This window comes from Oncorhynchus nerka, linkage group LG13, assembly GCF_034236695.1.
Source record: "Oncorhynchus nerka isolate Pitt River linkage group LG13, Oner_Uvic_2.0, whole genome shotgun sequence".
In the NCBI taxonomy this organism is placed as follows: Eukaryota; Metazoa; Chordata; class Actinopteri; order Salmoniformes; family Salmonidae; genus Oncorhynchus; species Oncorhynchus nerka.
The window spans coordinates 68,068,304-68,090,419 of NC_088408.1; the positions used below are offsets into that span (position 1 = coordinate 68,068,304).

The window sequence follows — 22,116 nt, forward strand, 5'->3', positions numbered from 1 at the left end:
TTTGACATGGGCCCTCGGATCCTCAAAAAGTTCTGCAGCTACACTGTCAAGAGCATCTTGACTGGCTACAGCACCGCTTGGTATGACAAATGCACCACTCTTGACCGCAAAGCGTTACAGGAGGTTGTGCGGACAGCCCAGTACATCACACGGGCCGAGCTCCCTGCTATCCAGGACCTCTATATCAAGCAGTATCAGAGGAAGGCCCGAAAAATTGCCAAAGACTCCAGCCACCCAAGCCATAGACTGTTCACTCTGCTATACTCTGGCAAACCCCTAAAATGGGTTCCACCTGAAACAAAAAATGGTTATCTATGGAGACAGCTGAAGAACCCTTTTTTCAAAGAGTCTACCAAACTATCTGCACTGACCCTACGCACACTCACTAGACCAACTTTTTATAGTCCCATACCCCTTCAAACATTTAACCTCCAGTACCCCCTCTAGCACCAGGGTCAGCACACTCTCAAATGTTACTTTTTGCCATCATTGGAAGCCTGCACACACTATACAGTACATTTATTAAACATAGGAATGAGTGTGAGTTTTTGTCACGACCCAGCTCGTGGGAAGTAACAAAGAGCTCTTATAGGACAAATAGCACAAATAATAATAGAATAATAATCAATAATTTTGCTCTTTATTTAACCATCTTACATATAAAACGCTATTTGAAAAATGTATATCTCACCACAGGTTAATGAGAAGGTTGTGCTTGAAAGGATGCACATAACTCTATTGGAGAAAGTCTCGGTCTTAAATAAATTTCCACAAACGGTCTGTGCCTGTATTTAGTTTTCATGCCAGTGAGGGCCGAGAATCCACTCTCACATAGGTACGTGGTTGCAAAGGGCATCAGTGTCTTAACAGCGCGATTTGCCAAAGCAGGATACTCTGAGCGCAGCACAATCCAGAAATCTGTCAGTGGCTTCTGATTAAATTCAATTTTCCCAGAACCGCTTGTTGTGATTTCGATGAGGCTCTCTTGTTCAGATATCTGTCACATTGTATGTTGTTGCGGAGAGTTACTGTAATCCTAGATTCAGATCATTCAAGCGAGAAAAAACATCACCCAGATAGGCCAGTCGCGTGAGAAACTCGTCATCATGCAAGCGGTCAGACAAGTGAAAATGATGGTCTGTAAAGAACGTTACGCTCGTATCTATTTTTTTTTTTAAACGTGTCAATACTTTGCCCGTTGATAACCAGCTCCCTTATGTATGTTGTAAAAGTGTTACATGGTCACTGCCCATATCATTGCATAGTGCAGAAAATACACAAGAGTTCAGGGGCTTGCTTTAACAAAGTTAACCATTTTCACTGTAGTGTCCAAAACGCCTTTCATGCTGTCAGGCATTCCCTTGGTAGCAAGAGCCTCTTAGTGGATGCTGCAGTGTACCCAAGTGGCGTCGGGAGCAACTGCTTGCACGCGCGTTACCCTCCCACTATGTTTCCCTGTCATGGCTTTTGCGCCATCAGTACAGATACCAACATCAGCAGCAGCTACGTTTGGCTAGTGGAATTCCCGTGAGAGAGTAACGGTTAATGTGATTGGATGTTAATTATTTGACTAGGTTACCTGTATTTGACATTGTGTTGTTATTTCGCTGAACACTAGATGGTTTCATTTTATTTTTGGCAGTGAAACGAGGCTACCCAGGCGGGGGGAAAACTCACCCAACTATATAGCCCCGTTGGAAAATATAAATTGACTGTTTGAAAATGTGAGAAGAAAAAAAAAATCCCAAAAATCACATTTTGTATTTGGCGTACCCCCGACGGCATTGCGCTGGGGGTACCCAGTTTGGGAATACCTGTAAATGGGAATTTGGGAATACCTGTACTAGACTATATACAAACCATATATAGTGCCTTATTACACCTGTTTTTGTTACAGCCTGAATTAAAAACACATTAAAAAGATTTTTGTGTAAAATTTAGCAAAATTATTGAAAATGAAATACAGAAATATCTCATTTGCATAAATATTTTCACCCATGTTTGAATCACCTTTGGCAGCGCTTACAGCTGTAAGTCTTTCTGGGTAAGTCTCTAAGCGCTTTGCACACCTGGATTGCACATGATTATTTTTATAATTCTTTAAGCTCTGTCAAGTTGGTTGTTGAACATGGCTAGACAGCCGTTTTCAAGTCTTGCCATAGATTTTAAAGCCGATTTAAGCCAAAACTGTAACTAGGCCACTCAGGAACATTCAATGTTATCTTGGTAAGCAACTCCTGTGTATGCTGGGAATTGTGTTTTAGGTTCTTGCCATGCTGAAAGGTGAATTTGTCTCCCAGTGTCTGTTAGAAAGCAGACTAAAGGACGTTTCCCGCTAGGATTTTGCTCGTGCTTAGCTCTATTCCGTTTCTTTTTATCCTAAAAGACTCCCTAGTCCTTGCCAATGAAAAGCATACCTATGACATGAAATCCTGAAGCCTGCTTAGAAATATGAAGAGTGGTACTCAGTGATGTATTAGATTTGGCCCAAACATAACACTTTGTATTCAGGGCATAAAGTACATTTCTTTGCCACATTTTTTGAAGTTTTACTAAAGTGGCTTATTGCAAATCGGGTGCATGTTTTAGAATATTTTATTCTGTACAGGCTTCCTTCTTTTCACTCTGTCATTGAGGTCAGTATTGTGGAGTATTTGCATTTATTAAGGATCCCCATTAGATGCTGCCAGGGCAGCAGCTACTCTTCCTGGGGTCCAGCAACATTAAGGCAGAATTTAAAATATTACATGACATTACATTTCATATTACTTTTCACAACACATTAATTTGTGTCCTCAGGCCACTACTCTGCTACCACATATCTACAATACAAAATCCATGTGTACATGTGTGTAGAGTGCATGTCTTATCATGTGCCTGTGTGTGTTTCTTCACAGTCCCCGTTGTTCCATAAGGTGTATTTTTTTCTTCTGATTTTACTGCTTGCATCAGTTACCTGATGTGGAATAGAGTTCCATGTAGCCATGGCTCTATATAGTACTTTACGTCTCCCATAGTCTGTTCTATACTTTGGGATTGTGAAGAGACCTCTGGTGGCATGTCTTATGGGATATGTATGGGTGTCCGAGCTGTGTTAGTAGTTTAAAGACAACTCGGTGCATTCAGCATGCCAATACCTCTTTCAAAAAAAGTACTGAGACAGTTCGGGCCAGCCGTGCTGCCCTGTTCTGAGGCAATTGGGAATTTTCCTTTTGTGGCACCTGACCACACAAAAGGACAGTAGTCCAAGTGCAACAAAACTAGGGCCTGTAGGACCTGCCTTGTTGATGGTGTTGTTAAGAAGGCAGAGTAGCGCTTTATTATGGACAGACCTCTCCCCATCTTAGCAACTGTGGTTTTCATGTTTTGACCATGACAGTTTACAATCCAGGGTTACTCCAAGCAGTTTAGTCTCCTCAACTTGCTCAAATTCCACATGATTCATTACAAGATTTAGTTGAGGTTTAGGGTTTAGTGAATAGTGTGTCCCAAATACACTGCTTTTGGTTTTAGAAATACTTACTTCTTGCCACTCATTCTGAAACTGACTGCAGCTCATTGTTAAGTGTTGCAGTGATTTCACTCGCTGTAGTAGCTGACATGTATAGTGTTGAGTCATCCGCATACAAGTAAGGGACCTAGACAGCTGCCCTGGGGATTTCCTGATTTTAGCTGGATTATGTTGGAGAGACTTCCATTAAAGAATACCCTCTGTGTTCTGTTAGACAGGTAACTCTTTATCAAAAATATAGCATGGGGTGTAAAGCCATAACACATACATTTTTCCAGCAGCAGACTGTGATCGATAATGTTAAAAGCCTAACAAAACAGCTCCCATAATCAATGAAGTCTAACAAAACAGCTCCCACAATCTTTTTATCATCAATTTCTCTGTCATTTGTGTAAGTGCCGTGGGTATGTTAAATGTCCGTCCCTATAAGTGTGCTGAAAGTCTGTTACAATTCAATTTTACGGTAAACAAATTGATATCTGACTTATTAAGGGTTAATAAGCTGGTTGGTCGGCTATTTGAGTCAGTAAAGGGGGGTTTACTATTCTTGGTTAGTGGAATTACTTTTCTTCCCTCCAGGTCTGAGAGCACAAACTTTCTTGTAGGCTTAGATTGAAGATATGGCAAATAAGAGTGGCAATAACGTCTGCTATTATCCTCAGTAGTTTTCTATCCAAGTTGTCAGACCCAGGTGGCTTGTCATTGTTGATAGACAACAATAATGTTTTCACCTCTTCCACACTCACATTTCGGAAATCAAAATTACAATGCTTGTCTTTCAGAATTTGGTCAGTTATACTTGGATGTGTAGTGTCGGCATTTGTTGCTGGCATATCATGCCTAAGTTTGCTAGTCTTGCCCATGAAAAAATCATTAAATTAGTTGCCAATATCAGTGGGATTTGGAATGAATGAGCCATATGATTCAAGGAATGATGGAGCTGAGTTTGTCTTTTTCACCAAAAATTTCAATTAAGGTGCTCCAAAGCTTTTTACTATCATTCTTTATATCATTTATCTTTGTTTCATAGTATAGTTTCTTATTTTTATTCAGTTTAGTCACATGTTTTCTCAGTTTTGTCACGCCTTGGTCATTGTATTTTGTGTTTTTGTCATATGTTTGGGTAGGCCAGGGTGTGACATGGGTTTATATGTTATGTTTCGTATTGGGGTTTGTATTATTTGGGATTGCGGCTGATTAGGGGTGTGGTATAGGCTTGGCTGCCTGAGGCGATTCTCAATTAGAGTCGGGTGCTTTCGTTGTCTCTGATTGGGAACCGTATTTAGGCAGCCTGAGTTTCGCTTGGTATTTCGTGGGTGTTTGTTCCTGTCTCTGTGTAGTTCACCAGATAGGCTGTATTTAGGTTTCACGTTCTGTTTGTTGTTTTGTATTTCTGAGTTATTTCATGTACCGCATTTCATTCATTAAAGTCATTAAAGTAACCAACACGCTGCATTTCGGTCCGACTCTCCTTCAACAAACGAAGAACGCCGTTACAAGTTTGCAGTACGTTTGCCAATCAGTCATGCAGCCAGACTTATTTGCCTTTCCTTTTTGCCTCATCCTTCTAACCCATACCATTGTTTATTTCCTCATCAATCCTCGGGGATTTAACAGTTTTTACAGTAATTTTCTTAATTAATTTAATTCATAAATGTGTCAAGTGCAGTGTCTGGCTGCTTATTTTATTTTATTTTCAAATGCTCCTCAATACACACCACCGACTAGCAAATTTTCTTTATATCATCAACTTAGGAATCACTACAAAACCTATTGTATGACCTCTTCTACACTATATTAGGCCCAGCCTTTGGAACTTTGGTTATCCTGTAAATGGCTACTATATTGTGATCACTACATTCGATGGATTTGGATACAGCTTTAAAGAAGATTTCGTCAGTTATACGTTGTTTTCTCCGACACATTGGTGCGGCTGGCTTCCGGGTTAAGCCAGCAGTGTGTCAAGAAGCAATGTGGCTTGACAATAGAGGTCGACCAGTTTATGATTTTTCAACGCCGATACCGATTATTGGAGGACAAAAAAGCCGATACCGATTAATCAGCCAATTTTTAACGTGTATATATATACACACATTTTTGTAATAATGACAATTGCAACAATACTGAATGAACAATGACCACTTATTTTAACGTAATGTAATACATATGGGCTTTTAGATGGGTGTTAAGGTGATTCCCCAGGTTGGTGGTATTTTTTGATTTAGCCGTTGCTGACCCCATGCTTACATCTTTATCACAAATAAGACACCTTGCTTTCCCCGGTGCCAATTCCATGTAATAGTCCCACACTGGTGCTCTGCTTTTCTCTGCCATCTGTAAAAACACACACATAGCTCTGAAGTGACAATAATACTGAAGAGTCTGCTTAGGAGACAAATACTCTCAACTGTTTGAATAAAAATTGAGTTTAAGTTATCTGTGATGAATGTTGAAAACAAAAACTGTAATTTCTATATGCAGGAAATCCTTTTTTAATAATGGACATGGTAAGAATTGACTACCAAAGTGCGAGTCATAATTCCCATGACACCTTCTAGCAAAATCTGAAAAGCGGTTCCTTCATTAATTTATTCAATAGGATATTTTTAGATTCATTTTAAAATAATGTCTGTGTTTCGTGTAGGCTTATGCCAATTTTATAACTGTGCAGATATCCATAGGACAAGGTAACTCTGATCAATATTGGCTAATATTTTTTTGTAAAGTGGATTTATGAAAATATTTTGACAAACGTTACCTTATCCTAGTGAGATTTACACGGGTCTCAAAACGCCGAGGCGGTTTAAGCACGAAACACAGACCTTATTTGAAGTAGATCAAGACATTCTGTATGGAAGACATGAACGGTAAAATAACGAAGGAACACCTTTCAAGTTCAGCCGCAAGTTTTACAGGAATTATAACGCGTCGACTATTTCTCTCCAAACCATATACCTTTGACTACTACGAGCCTGCTGCTGCCTACCACCCCTCAGTCAGACTGCTCTATCAAATATCAAATCATAGACTTAACTATAATAAACACACAGAAATACGAGCCTTAGGTCAAACCTGGAAACTATCACCTCGAAAACAAAACGTTTATTCCGTTCCGTATTTTATCTAACGGGTGGCATCCATGAGTCTAAATATTCCTGTTACATTGCACAACCTTCAATGTTATGTCATAATTACGTAGAATTCTGATAATTACGTAGAATTAGTTCGCAAAGAGCAAGGCGGTCAAAACTGTTGCATATACCCTGACTCTGCGTGCAATGAACTCAAGAGAAGTGACACAATTTCACCTGGTTAATATTGCCTGCTAACCTGGATTTCTTTTAGCTAAATATGCAGGTTTAAAAATATATACTTGTGTATTGATTTTAAGAAAGGCATTGATGTTTATGGTTAAGTACACATTGGTGCAACGACAGTCGTTGATTGATTGTTTTTATAAGATAAGTTTAATGCTAGCTAGCAACTTACCTTGGCTTACTGCATTCGCGTAACATGCGGGCTCCTCGTGGGGCAGGTGGTTAGAGCGTTGGACTAGTTAACTGTAAGGTTGCAAGATTGGATCCCCCAAGCTGACAAGGTAAAAATCTGTCGTTCTGCCTCGTTCCTAGGCCGTCATTGAAAATAAGAATGTGTTCTTAACTGACTTGCCTAGTTAAATAAAGATTAAATAAAGGTGTAAAAAAAATCGGCGCCCAAAAATACCAATTTCCGATTGTTATGAAAACTTGAAATCGGCCATTCCGATTAATCGGTCGACCTCTACTTGACAGGGTCGTGTTTCGGAGGACACATGGCTCTCAACCTTCCCGTCTCCCGAGTACATACGGGAGTTGCAGCGATGGGACAAGACTGTAACTACCAATTGGATATCATGAAATTGGGAAGGAAAAAGGGGTACATTTTTTAAAATAATAATAAATAATATTTCTGCAGCATTAGTAAAGATGTGATCAATACATGTTGATGATTTCATTCCTGTGCAGTTTGTAAATACCCTGCTAGGTTTACTGATAGGTTTACCTGACCCAGGTTGCAGGCACTGGTTACAGTTTCAAGATTTTTCTTGAGTGGGCAGCTTGATGAAAGCCAGTCAATATTAAGGTCACCCAGAAAATATACCGTTCTGTTAATATCACATACAGTGCCTTCGGAAAGTATTCAGAACGCTTGACTTCTTCTACATTTTGTTACGTTACAGTTTTCTAAAAATGGATTTGAAAAAATCTACACATACTACCCCATAATACCCCATAAGTTTTTGCAAAAACAGAAAACCTCATTTACCTAAGTATTCAGACCCTTTGCTATGAGACTAAAAATTGAGCTCAGGTGCATCCTGTTTCCACTGATCATCCTTGATATGTTTCTGCAAACCCCTCGAGGACCAAAGGGCAGTGGGGCTCAATGGATCCAAGCTAGCTGTAGTATCCACCATGGATGATGAATGGGCCAGAGTCTTAGATAGCCTCATGGTCCAATGAGGGGGAGCTCTGAGGATCTGAACCCAAGGTAGGAACCATCGGAGAGGGAGACGGAACAGAAGACGACGGTGCAGATACATCCAGGGAAGAAGTCATCGGAACCTCTGGATCCAGGGCGACAAAGTTGTTTCTAGTCTGAGTCTTGTCTTACCTTCGCCAAGGAGGCCCCCGTTGCCAGAGGTTGCTCTTTTTGACTTCCATGGCGAGTGACATATCTCCATGGCTGGTTGGTTAGGTCGAGATCAAGAACATCCACCAAGTCATCCAGGAGCATCCTACTAACTCCATTCTCCAGGGAAGGGGGTAACAACTTCGGGAAGGGATCCCTGCAGAGTACCGGCCAGTCGGCTGTGGAGAGCCAACATGGCTGAACACTTCTATCAGGCCAGAGCGATGTCCGGCTACAGTGGTTGAAGAGAAAGAAAAAGTAGGTGGGCATGGATTCCCCAGTAGCTTGTGTAAGTTCACTACTTGTTTGCTAAGAGTAGTCACTTAGCTCCTGTAGTCCTCTGCAAGCAAACATTGATTGTCTGGGTGATCCACATTGTCCGGGAATAAAGCAAAAATAAACACAGCTCTTGTAGCATTAAAAAGTTTGTTAGTGTCCTCCATTTTATTTTATTCCTCCTTTAAACTCTGTTGTTGCGAAGGGCTCATAAGAAAGCATTTCACGGTAAACTCTACACCAGTTGTATTTGGCGCATGTATCAAATACTATTGCTATGATTTAAATTCACCTTTCAGAAAAACAATAACATAAAACACAAGGCCAAATATACACTGAGTGTACATAACATTAGGAACACTTGCTCTTTCCATGACGTAGAATGACCAGATTAATCCAGGTGAAAGCTATGATCCCTTATTGATGTACCCTAATGTGCGGTACACTCATTTGCTTACCAAGATGACATCGAATGTTCCTGAGTGGCCTAGTTACAGTTTTTACTTAATTTGGCAATACTTGAAAATGGCTGTCTAGTAATTATAAACAACTTGACAGAGCTTGAAGAATTAAAATAATAATAATGCAAATATTGTACAATCCAGGTGTGCAAAGATCTTAAAGACTTACCCAGAATGACTCACAGCTGTAATTGCAGCCAAAGATGATTCTAACATGTATTGACAGAGGGGGTTATATACTTACAGTATCTAATCATGATTCACTGCATTTGGAAAGTATTCAGACCCCTTTACTTTTTCCACATTTTGTTATGTTATAGCCTTATTCTAAACTTGATTAAATATGACTTTTTCCTCATCAATCTTCACACAGTACCCCATAATGACAAAGCAATAACTGGTTTGTAGGATCTCTCTGTACTTTGCTCAGTTCATCTTTCCCTCAATCCTGACTAGTCTCCCAGCCCCTGCCACTTAAAAATATCCTCACAGCATGATGCTACCACCAGGAGTGGCTTCCGTCTGGTCACTCTACCATAAAGGCCTGATTGGTGGAGTGCTGCAGAGATGGTTGTCCTTCTGGAAGGTTCTCCCATCTCCACAGAGGAACTGGAGCTCTGTCAGAGTGACCATTGGGTTCTTGGTCACCTTCCTGATCAAGGCCCTTCTCTCCCAATTGCTCTGTTTGGCCAGGTGGCCAGCTCTCTTAATTTTAGTCCCACTTTGTCACACAACAAAATGTGGAAAAAGTCAAGGGGTGTGAATACTTTCTGAAGGTCCTGTGAGTGCTTGATATGTGAAAGGGAGGGTGTGTGCCAGATAATGATGTCAGATCTTAATTTGACCCCTTTCATAGCAGCAGGAAAATAATCCTACAACAGGAGGATTTTAAGAATATTGAACATTTAGAATCACTGTCAGGGGGCAACTGGAAGCGATGTTTGTAGGCTATAATTACAGGTCCTTTGGTTGTCAGTTCAAATAGGCTATGGAGGCTACATGCAAGCTATGGCACGTCTCATGTGAATTCTTATATTTGTATGCATTAGATATTTTTTGTTAGGGAAAATCAGTGTTTTTTTAATATATTGTTGCATTATATGTTCAAGTCAGGGAATAGGCCGATTTAAATCTCAGTGCTTGTGTGGTTCAGTGGTTACAGCTGCTGACCCCGAAAGACATATTAATTTTTGGAGGAACTAGTACTTTTTTAGTTACTCTCCGTGGGCTGTACTTGTACGCATACTGACACCGTAGTCAAACCGGTCACGCGCCATCGTGCACAAATTAATTTTGTCCCCCCACACCAAATGCGATCAAATGATTAAAATATCAAAACAAACTCTGAGCCAATTAGATTAATTTGGGGACAGGTCGAAAAGCATTAACCATTTATGGCAATTTAGCTAGCTTGCAGTTGCTAGCTAATTTGTTCTGGGATTTAAACGTTGAGTTGTTATTTTACCTGAAATGCACAAGGTCCTCTACTCTGACAATTAGTCCACACACAAAACGGTCAACCGAATCGTTTCTTGTCATCTCTCCTCCTTCCAGGCATTTTCTTCTTTGGACTTTATATGGCGATTGGCATCTAACTTTCATAGTTACCACGACGACTGAATGAACTCAGTTCATCTTTCAATCACTCATGTGGGTATATCCAATGGGGAGATGGCACGTGGGTATCTGCTTCTATGAACCAATGAGGAGATGGGAGAGGCAGGACTTGCACCGCGTTCAGCGTCACAAGTAGAACTGACTTCTATTTTAGTGCTTGGCAACGTAGACACTCATTGGCGCGCGCGAGGAGAGTGGGCCCAATAATTAAATTACGTAGGTTTAAGTTTATTTTGCAACGCTCATGGCACGAGCAGTTTGGTCAGCAAGTTACTCAAGTAATTTCTGAAGGAACTGACTTACATTTTACCAATCACTTCAGTTACATACATTTATATCATTATATCATCGCTGTCGGATTATTTCATTTTTGAACATGGGGATCGATATTATTGGTTCACGTCTCTATAAATGTTTCATGACCCCTTGACCAATGAAATGTGTTCGAACCCTGTATCTCCACCAACGCTCTTGAAGTGAAGCGCACGTCTTCACTCCTGACAATTTTTTGGGGGGTGTTTGTAGTCAGATGCGATCAGAGGTAAGTTACACTTTAATGGCTGTCTGCCTTTGTAATAGTATATACAGTTGAAGTCTGAAGTTTACATAAACAGTTTACATATACACACATAATTTTTCCAACAATTGTTTACAGACAGAGTATTTCACTTTTATAATTCACTGAATCACAATTCCAGTGGGTCAGAAGTTTACATACACTAAGTTGACTGTGCCTTTAAACAGCTTGGAACATTTCAGAAAATGATGTCATGGCTTTAGAAGCTTCTGATAGGCTAATTGACATTATTTGAGTCAATTGGAGGTGTACCTGTGGATGTAATTCAAGGCCTACCTTCAAACTCAGTGCCTCTTTGCTTGACATCATAGGAAAATCAAAAGAAATCAGCCAAGACCTCAGAAAAAAATTGTAGACCTCCACAAGTCTGGTTCATCCTTGGGAGCAATTTTGAAATGCCTGAAGGTACCACGTTCATCTGTACAAACAATAGTATGCAAGTATAAACACCATGGGACCACGCAGCCGTCATACCGCTCAGAGATTAACGTACTTTGGTGCGAAAAGTGCAAATCAATCCTAGAACAACAGGAAACGGGTACAAAAGTATCTATATCCACAGTAAAACGAGTCCTATATCGATATAACCTGAAAGGCCGCTCAGCAAGGAAGAAGCCACTGCTCCAAAACCACCATTAAAAAAGCCAGACTATAGTTTGCAACTGCACATGGGGACAAAGATCGTACTTTTGGAAAAATGTCCTCTTCTCTGATGAAACAAAAATAGAACTGTTTGGCCATAATGACCGTTATGTTTGGAGGAAAAAGGGGGAGGCTTGCAAGCCGAAGAACACCATCCCAACCGTGAAACACGGGGGTGGCAGTATCATGCTGTGGGGGTGCTTTGCTGCAGGAGGGACTGATGCACTTCACAAAATAGATGGCATCATGAGGCAGGAAAATTATGTGGATATATTGAAGCAACATCTCAAGACATCAGTCAGGAAGTTAAAGCTTGGTCGCAAATGGGTCTTTCAAATGGACAATGACCCCAAGCATACTTCCAAAGTTGTGGCAAAATGGCTTAAAGACAACAAAGTCAAGCTATTGGAGTGGCCATCACAAAGCCCTGACCTCAATCCCATAGAACATTTGTGGGCAGAACTGAAAAAGCATGTGCGAGCAAGGAGGCCTACAAATCTGACTCCGTTACACCAGCTCTGTCAGGAGGAATGGGCCAAAATTCACCCAACTTATTGTGGGGAGCTTGTGGAAGGCTACCCGAAACGTTTGACCCAAGTGCAACAATTTAAAGGCAATGCTACCAAATAATAATAGAGTATGTAAACTTCTGATCCACTGGGAATGTGATGAAAGAAATAAAAGCTGAAATAAATAATTATCTCTACTATTATTCTGACATTTCACATTCTTAAATGTAAATCTAGGCCTAGCGTTTGAGAGAGCGAGAGAGAACATTATTTTGATATCAGGCCTGATCCCAATGTCTTGACTGCCCCCGCATTGAGAGAAAGAGAACTGCTCATTCGTGAGACTCATTTGAATTTTATGATACAACAGGAAAATTCTCTGTGACAAGAGTGATCAAGTTAAGATCCAACATCTCTACTGGACTGCCTTACTTGAAAGTAAGTGGGCCTGTTCCTATTCAGTAGTGTGTTTCACAGGGAGTTGCGATGACAAAGAATAAAATTGAGACTTTGTATTGTTGAAGTTCCAGCAGCACAATATTCCAGCTGGGCAATATTATGAGTTTAGGGAGATCTCATGAGTTCATGACAGCTCGCTTGACTCTTGAGTTCAAAGTCCATAGTTAAAACCTATCTTAACACCATCACTGCACTTACCCATTCTTGTCAATCCCTGTTAATGATAATAATCTAACATACTTTCAGTTAAAACAGGCCTAACACTCTCTGTAACGCTTTACAGATGTTTCACTTTAGAGACTTTGGACAGATTCATCAGATTAGAGGGGATCCTATCCTAGTCCTATTCAAGGCATTCTATTGTACATTGAGAGGATCAGGCTATCAGAAAAATGTACTGCTATGAGCGGAGTATCTATCCTATTTAGCCCATGCGTACATCCACCTTTAGCCTTGCGCCTGCAGTGGCACGTGTGTCTGTTTAGAGTTAATAGGTTTCAGTGGAGGGAGATTGCTCATCTCATTAATCTGTTGTCTCACACAATCAAATCCCCGATGCTCAATTGCCATGCTCGACTGGTCATACCTTACATGTGCACAAACAAAGTGATTACTTTAGAGTAGCAGGACATTTATGTTAGAGCATTAATTGACACCCTCGGTGTGGATAATCTTGTTTCATGCTACCGATGGCTTTGGAAGGAAAATCCCATTTTTTGTTGTTATTTGGATGAAGGACAAAAGACCAAGGAATTAAGTCATTATTATTATTGCATGACGAACGAGACAACAATTAAATGAGTGTTTTTTTATTATCCATATTGTTAAGGAATATGTAGTTTAGACAGCACACTACAGCTCACAACCACTTCCACACTTCATTCCCCCAGGGGGCAGCTCCAACCTTGTCCAGGTGGTGAGCCTGGTTGATAAGCACATCAGGTGCTGCCAAATAGGTGATCGTCAGGCAGTGTCCCAGTTTACAAGCCATGAGCCTGCTAGGGCTGTTGCGGTGACGGTATTACCACCACAATGGTGGTCATGAGTCATGAAGGCACTCAAATTCCATGTGACCGTTTAGTCACTGTAATTAGGCATCTCCAAGCTTTGATGCTGCTGATGGTCATTAGTAGCCTACCAAACTTGATAACTGCCTGGTACTCAGCACTCTATTGTCCCTCTTATCACTATGACATTAATGAAAATGTATTTGAAAATCTAATCAAACACTTCATGAGAACCCATGAGCTCATGTTGTGCTACATTTCTATAGGCTATGCTATTGCAGGAGAAAACAGTGATGGCCTCTACTAAAAAGAGAAGGATCAGCTTTCTATAGACTAGGCCTACTATATTTATTTCTCAAATTTCCTAATATTAATCACATTGCTTGTCTTTACAACAGGAGTATAGCCTACCTGGCTGGCAGGAAAATAAACCACGGGAAAAGCGTACTCCATTCACTATTTAAGTGCAGAAATGACACGCATGTTTCGATACAGGTGCATGTTAATGGTCCATTCTAAATCAAAACAAATTTGAAACATATATTATTTAGTATATGTAAAGACAAGATTAAATCAAGAGTAGTCTGATGGGTGAAAATATTAGCCTATCACTTGTGAATTATATATTATCACTTGTGAATGATGCCCGTCATAAGAAACAATGCCTTTTTTTGTGCAAATTTTTCGAATCATAGTCACACACCTCATGAATCATAGTCGCACACCTCATGTAGCCTAGCCCATAGGCCTATATGTTTTAATAAGGTTTGTATCACAACTAAAAGTGGCCAAATAACTTCTTAAAAATAAGCACATTAATTGGCTTTAGAAGGGGTGTTGAGCCCAACTAGCATACATAAGCAGCGCGTGAGGTTCAAGTTTAGGAAGATCCTTTTCACCGTAAAAATGCACCTTTATATTGGAAGCATTACATGCATAATTGCATTTGCTTTCACTTTTGATAATGGTGTTTTCTGCTAATGAAACAATCACGCTTATAGCCTACTACTTACTATGTGTGCATTGCTGCCCTTATAATGTGAAGAAATAACTGAATAGTTTATCAAAATTTTAAGCTAAACGTTCTGATCTGTTGCCTCAGCCACATTGCGTAAAAAAGATTTTTTGATGTTAGTGGTTGTATTCATTTGGGATCCATCGCATCCCACAGCCTCAGGCTGCTAGTTTGTTTGTTTTTTAGTTTGTGCATGCCTTTTGATATTTTTCATTTTTGTATATACAGTATTTATGTTTTGTCACCAGCTGAACAAATAATAATCCGCTTGGACTGACCGACCAAGAGATCAACAGAGACAGGGCTGGCCCTGGACCAATGTAAGGTTGCTGTTTCCCTGGGGACATGTACATTGAACACCTAGGCACATACGCTGATTTCCCCTATAGCTGCACATCTTAAATCAAGTCATAATAATATTTTTTTTTGGGGGGGGGTGTGTAAAGTGCTTTCAGAAAGTATTCATACCTATTGACTTATTACACATTTTGTGTTACAGCCCTAATTCAAAATTGATTAAACACAATCCCCCATGGTGACAGAGTGAAAATATGTTTTTAGGAATTGTAGCAAATGTATTGAAAATGAAATAAAGAAATATCTCATTTACATAAAGTATTCACATTAAAATACTGTTGTAGTTTGTGTCTCTATTTTTGTTTAATTTGCTAAGATTATTTAATTACAGTAAATCTATTTTTTATGTCTTTACATATGGTGTGTAGAATTTTTTAAAAGCTCTTAGAGAACTCATTAGGTGCTTTGTGCTTGCATTCGACTTTGAAGGCAACACGCACGGTACATTTGAAAATATTTGACAGTTGGTTGTGTGCAAATGTAAGGGCTTGAGTTGGGGAAGAAGGGGGTGTGCTGGATACAGGACTGCCTTGAGAGTGAGTGGAGCAGGTTCTATTCAGTAGTGTGTTTAATAGGGTGTTGCAAAGGAATAGAATGTATACTTTGTATTGTCAAAGTTCCAGCTGCGCAATATTATGAGTCAAGTGAGATCTCATGAGTTCATGACACCTCACTTGACTCTGTGTTCAAAGTCCATAGTTAAAAGCTATCTAAACCCATTCACTGCACTCACCCATTACTGTCAATCCCCATGTTAATGATGATGATCTAACATACTTTCAGTTAAAACAGGCCTAACACTCTCTCTGTAATGCTTTACAGATGTTTCACTTTAGAGACTTTGGACAGATTCATCAGATTAGAGGGGATCCTATCCTAGTCCTATTCAAGGCATTCTAGTGTACATTGCGAGCAACAGGCTATCAGAGAACTTTACAGGTATGAGCTGAGTATCTATCCTATTTAGCTCATGTGTCCATCCTCCCTCTGCCTGGCGCCTGCAGTGGCACATGTGTCTTTTTAGAGGTAATAGGTTTCAGGGGAGGAGGATTGTTCATCTCATTAATCTGGTGTCTCACACACAATCAAATCCCTGATGCTCATTTGTCATGCTCCGCTGGTCATGCCCTACAGGAAATGAATGTGGGAAAGAACATTAAATGACCCCCTTGTGTGGATAATCTTGTTTTATGCTTCTGACGACTTTGGAAGGAAGATACGTTTTTGTTGTTATTTTGATGAAGGGCAAAATACCAAGGAATTAAATCATTATTATTGCAGGATGAAACAGACATTAATCAAATGAGTATTTCCTTATTTCTCTTGAGTGTAAACAATGCTATCCATACACTAATGATAACAGCCTCCTAGTGTCCCAGGGCATATTTGATTGAGGAACCCAGATCCTCCCACCCTCTATTCTTTATTGCTTTTCTTGTCTCTGTTTATACTGTGGCTGCTGTGTCAGGATCACTGCTGTGTCATCTTGATTACTTTAGGCTTTGCTGTCCTACCTTGACTGTTTATGGTAGCACCATTCTTCTCCTTTCTTTTAAAAATGTTTACTTCCCGGCCATGAATAATGTTTATCTCCGCTTACCGAAACAACCACATATAATAGCTTGAGTTAAGACGCGCTGAATGAGTTCCTCTGGCAGTGACAGTCCCAGTCTGATCCTGTTTCTTCTATCTTCTCTCAGGCTGGACAGCAGTCTACTGGAGGTCCTACAGATGGACTTTCAGGTGGAGGAGCAGAGCAGCCAATCAGACAGCCAGGTCATCACATGGCGCCTGGAGTTTCCCGCAGACACCAGGGATGGGGGGAAGGAGGGTTCCATGGAGATCTACACCACCCAGAGAGACTTTGTGGGCCTGGCCACACTCGTCATGGTGAGCACTGACTGACAACTCATCTCTAGCATCTACAGTCAGGCCCAAAAATGATTGGCACCATTGATAAAGATTTGCAAAAAAGACTGTATAAAATAAATTATTCAAATAGTAAGGTATAATGTGTGCAAAACAATTGAAGAAATTATATTATTTAATACTAATACAATTGCTCAGAGAAATATATTTTGTTTAACAAGTAACACATCTAAAAAAGATAGGGTTCCGAATTATTGGCACCCCTGTTCTCAATACGCTATTGAGACTTTTTTCTAAAAGGTTTTATGAGATTGGAGAACACGTTGGGAGGGATATTAAACCATTCCTTCATACATCTTCCCAGATCCTTGATATCCTTCATCTGTGATTATGGACTGCCCTTTCCAAGGTTTTCAAAGTCCGGAGACTGAAAAGGACATTGCAAAACATTTTGCTTTGACCATCTCAGTCTCTGGACTTAAACCCCATTGAAAACCTGTGGTTTCATTTGAAGAGGGTAGTCCGTAAGTGCAGACGAAATATATGTATGATTCTGTATGAAGGAATGGTCTAAGATCCCTCCCAATTAGCCTGGGCAGACTCGAGTGGGCTTCATGGATCTCAACTATCGTCTGGGCTTGATGTGGCCAGCCAATAATACACTTGTTAGCCCCGGCGACCAGTTCGTACTTAAAATAATCTCCATTCAGGCTGCAAAGGCTTTGATATCCTCCTTAACTTTATTTAATTTAATTTTTTTAAATTTTAATTTCACCTTTATTTAACCAGGTAGGCTAGTTGAGAAGAAGTTCTCATTTGCAACTGCGACCTGGCCAAGATAATGCATAGCAGTGTGAACAGACAACAACACAGAGTTACACATGGAGTAAACAATAAACAAGTCAATAACATAGTAGAAAAAAAAGAATCTATATACATTGTGTGCAAAAGGCATGAGGAGGTAGGCAATAAATAGGCCATAGGAGTGAATAATTACAATTTATCACTGGAGTGATAAATGATCAGATGAACATGTACAGGTAGAGATACTGGTGTGCAAAAGAGCAGAAAAGTAAATAAAATAAAAACAGTATGGGGATGAGGTAGGTAAATTGGGTGGGCTATATACCGATGGACTATGTACAGCTGCAGCGAGAAGACAGAAGACTGAAAAGAAGACAAGACAAGGCGAGAAGATAGAAAATATGCATACCTTTTTTATGAAGCATCATTTTCCACCACCATGCTAGAGTGGCTAAATGCTAGAGTGGCTAAATGCTAGAGTGGCTAAATGCTAGAGTGGCTAAATGCTAATCCTTGATGTATTTAGCGTTTAGCCACTCTAGCATGGTGGTAGAAAATGGTGTTTCATAAAAATGGTACAGATATTTTCCACTTTCTCACCATTAAATAAGGTCAAGGAGGAACTCGAAGCCTTAGCGTACAATAAAGCTCAGTATTTGTATAATTTTATACTGTTTTTTTTCTTCTCATCTTTATCAAGCGTGCCAATGATTTTATACCTGATTTGAATATGCATGTATTATTTTCACCTGTGAAATGTACTATTGTAAATTATGTTTGCCTTGAACGAGGCCTCCAACAACAATTGTATCTTTGAGATCTATTGTTGGTAACGGGACCTAATTCACTGTGCACTCATGACATTGATGCCTCTGTGTCATAATGATGTACAAGGAGGTTGCCAGTCTCTGACCGATGCTTCACTATTGTTGTTTTTTGTGTGTGTTTTCTTTCTCTTAATATAGGATCTCTGCAATTAATACATCATATAATCTCTATACCGTAACTAAATAAGAAATGTTATGAGCAGTTGTCATTACAATACTCTATCTGCTCTTAGCCCTTTGTGCTACTGCAATCAAGAGGCCCTGCTGACCTCTTAAACCACTATTGTTTGTTGTCATGGGAGATTTAGCATTTCTGTGTAGTAATACTTTTTTCAAAACCATATCTTCCAACAACAAAAAAATCTTATTTTGTGATAAATCTTTTGGCCATTTTGTTCATAAATGTATTGAATGGCTTCATGCAAATTAATGTTTGTGAACAGGAAAAACCTTGATTGTCTTTCAATAAATCTTGTCGTATCATACAATAAACAGTATCTGAAAATATAATACAGATAAAAGGCGCTGAAATATGAAGGCACTGGTACTGTGATTTTTTTTCAGGACTTTGACTTCCTTCATCTCAATCACGGATTAGATGGTGACCTCAGGCTGAGAGCCAAACATGAGGATAATAGATGTTTGGCAAGAGGGCCATTAGGTCTGTACTGATCTAGCACTCAGCACTATGAGCTGCTGAAAATGGTTAAATATTGGTTGGAGCTACAATTATATTGCCAATAAAAGAATAATTATATATATTTACAGTACCAGTCAAAGGTTTGGACACACCTACTCATTCAAGGGGTTTTCTTATATTTGTACTATTTTCTACATTGTAGAATAATAGTGAAGACATCACAACTATGAAATAATACATATGGAATCATGTAGTAACCAAAAACGTGTTAAACAAATCAAAATATATTTTATATTTGAGATTCTTAAAAGTAGCAACTCTTTGCCTTGATGACAGCTTTGCACACTCTTGGCATTCTCTCAACCAGCATCATGAGGTAGTCACCTGTGTTATGTCATAGCTTTGATGTCTCGCTATTATTCTACAATGTAGAAAATAGTAATAATAAAGAAAAACCCTTGAATGAGTAGGTGTGTCCAAACGTTTGACTGGTACTGTACATATCTACCCAAATGACCTCGTACCCCTGCACATCAACCCGGTACTTGTACCTCATGTATATAGCCAAGATATCATTACTCACTGTGTATTGATTATTGCTTCTATTATTTCTCTATTTTCTTTCTCTCCGCATTGTTGGGAAATGCATTTCACTGTTAATCCACACCTGTTGTTTACGAAGCATGTGACTAATAGCATTTAATTTGACCGTTTAATTAATCAAATATGTATTTGTACTAGCGATGGGAATTGAGAACTTCAGGTCATGTTGTTTCCACTCACAATTTCTCCCCTACTCCCCCTGCCTACAACAAGTTTATATCTTAACCATGAGTGGTTACATTAGGTTGATATCTTATTAAACCTATTTCCAGACTGATGATGTCTTCCCTTTAGGACACAGAGATCCTGAACACGGCGGTGCTAACTGGGAAGAAGGTGGTGTTGCCTGTCAGGACTGTGGCTGTGGAGGAGGACGGGTCAGTCACTGACGTCTCAGACTTCACCAACTGCAGCTCCACTGATGAGGACATCCTGAAGGTACTGCCGGTTGATGCCACATTGTCCCCTGGTATTGATCCTTGGGTAAAGGGTGTATGTGTGCTAAAACCATGGCTTAGGGATGGACGTACTTAGAACTTTAACACAGAAATAAGGTGAGTGTGTTTCTCTAAGGTGTTGGTATGAAGCTGTCTGACTCGGTTGCTAAACACAGAGCAACACCGAGATTATGGGGCTACTCTAACATTCACCTTCACTTCTTTTACTGAAAGCTTCCTTACTTTACACAGGTGTCACTGCCAGGATACTTTGCAGATCTGTGGTGTGAATAAACATGTCCAACAACCAAGGAGAAGATTTCTAGTCATGTGGTTACCAGCCTGTTTTGACTGTGGTTAGAGTGCCAGTAGAGTGTGTGTCCTGTCTAGCTGCCCCAAGACTATGAGACAGGAGGAGGGCCATTTAGTGTGGGTGTAAGAGGGGGGGAGTGACTGCTAAAGGCAAAGAAGTTGTACCAAAGTCACCTCTGCACATGCTCTCTTCCACATCACGAAACAAACAGTGAGTGACGCTCCAGTGACGTCCTCCATCATGCCCATCAGCTGCTGAACTGAACTGAACACAACAGGACATGACAGAGAAACAAAGGAAGAACAAACACTTCACAGTGCGTGTTGTTGTTGTTGCACAATATCCCTTTATTACAGCCATTAATCTACATTCGGTCAATGTAAGTGTAATTATGCACCTTGCTCTGTGTACTAACATAAGTTTAACATAAACAACGGCTTATCCACCCATTTGTCTGTTGTTTTGTATTTGAAGAAATCCATTAGTACATGACCACAGGAAATAAGTGATGTCTGTTTTGTAAAGTAATGGAATAGATATGAGATCATTGGGATTATGATAGTGACAACAAAATGTAAATCACTATTCATGCATTTAAAAGATGAATGACCCTTTATAGTTGGCCCAAGCTTAGACTTAAAGCTTATAGTGTTTGTTTGCTGATCAGATGTATAAGTAAGCTTTAGTAGCAAAAATTCTCCCTAAGCTTCTTAGTTTAGCAGCTCCACTCAGATATCTTTGCTCTTATGACGCATGTGAAAAGAGTATGAAATCTGCCGATGATAAATGGCAAGGCTTTATTCCATTTTATTTTCTCTGGTCTGAAATGCTAAAACAAAGTCAAATCTGCCATGATGAAAAGGCTTTTCAGAGGTATAGAAACATTTGCTTTGTCAGTTGTGAGTAATGGACACTTGGGTACTTGTGTGAAATGCCTTGAGATTAAGATGAATCTGGCACGTCAAATATTAAAAAACAGTTATCTTTAAAATGGCTATTAAAAAAAGTATATTCTCTGTCAATTTGTGGCTTCTTGTGTAATGAATACAGTATACTCACTGCAACCTTAGATTTTTGGGGGTGGAGATCACTTATCCATGCAGTTGGTATTCACTCTGTCAGCACAGTTACTGATAAATGTTTGTGAGTCAAGAGAAAGATGCAAATTAAATGAATCTTGTTGACCTGAAAGAGAGATTTTCTCACTCTGCCTTGATACTGCATGAAGTGATGAAAGACAAATGGCATAGATCAAATGAAACGCACATTTCAGACATGGTTTCATGGTAGAACACTGAGTGATATTATGTGCTCCATGCTGAGATTATGTCTTTGGAGACTTGCAAGAGACTTGGATCAGCACTTCAAAACACCTTTTGAAGTCAATATCTTTGGAAAATGATTTGGTTATGTTGCCATGTAAACATGGAAGAGCTTGAGGCTGTCAGTGAAATTGAACTAATATGGAGTAGCTTGGAGATGGGAGGAAGAGAGCTCTTACCTAAGAAAGTAACTGGGCTC

General features: G+C 39.7%; 1 protein-coding gene across 1 annotated transcript in view; it reads left to right on the forward strand.

Moving 5' to 3' along the window:
- Positions 1 to 22,116, forward strand: part of LOC115139969 (transmembrane protein 132D-like) — a 65,869-nt gene that overhangs the window by 36,881 nt on the left and 6,872 nt on the right. Inside the window, exons 4-5 of the mRNA XM_029677902.2 lie at positions 16,803 to 16,992; positions 20,140 to 20,283. Coding sequence (XP_029533762.1) covers positions 16,803 to 16,992; positions 20,140 to 20,283 — 334 coding nt within the window. The remainder of the gene's footprint in view (positions 1 to 16,802; positions 16,993 to 20,139; positions 20,284 to 22,116) is intronic.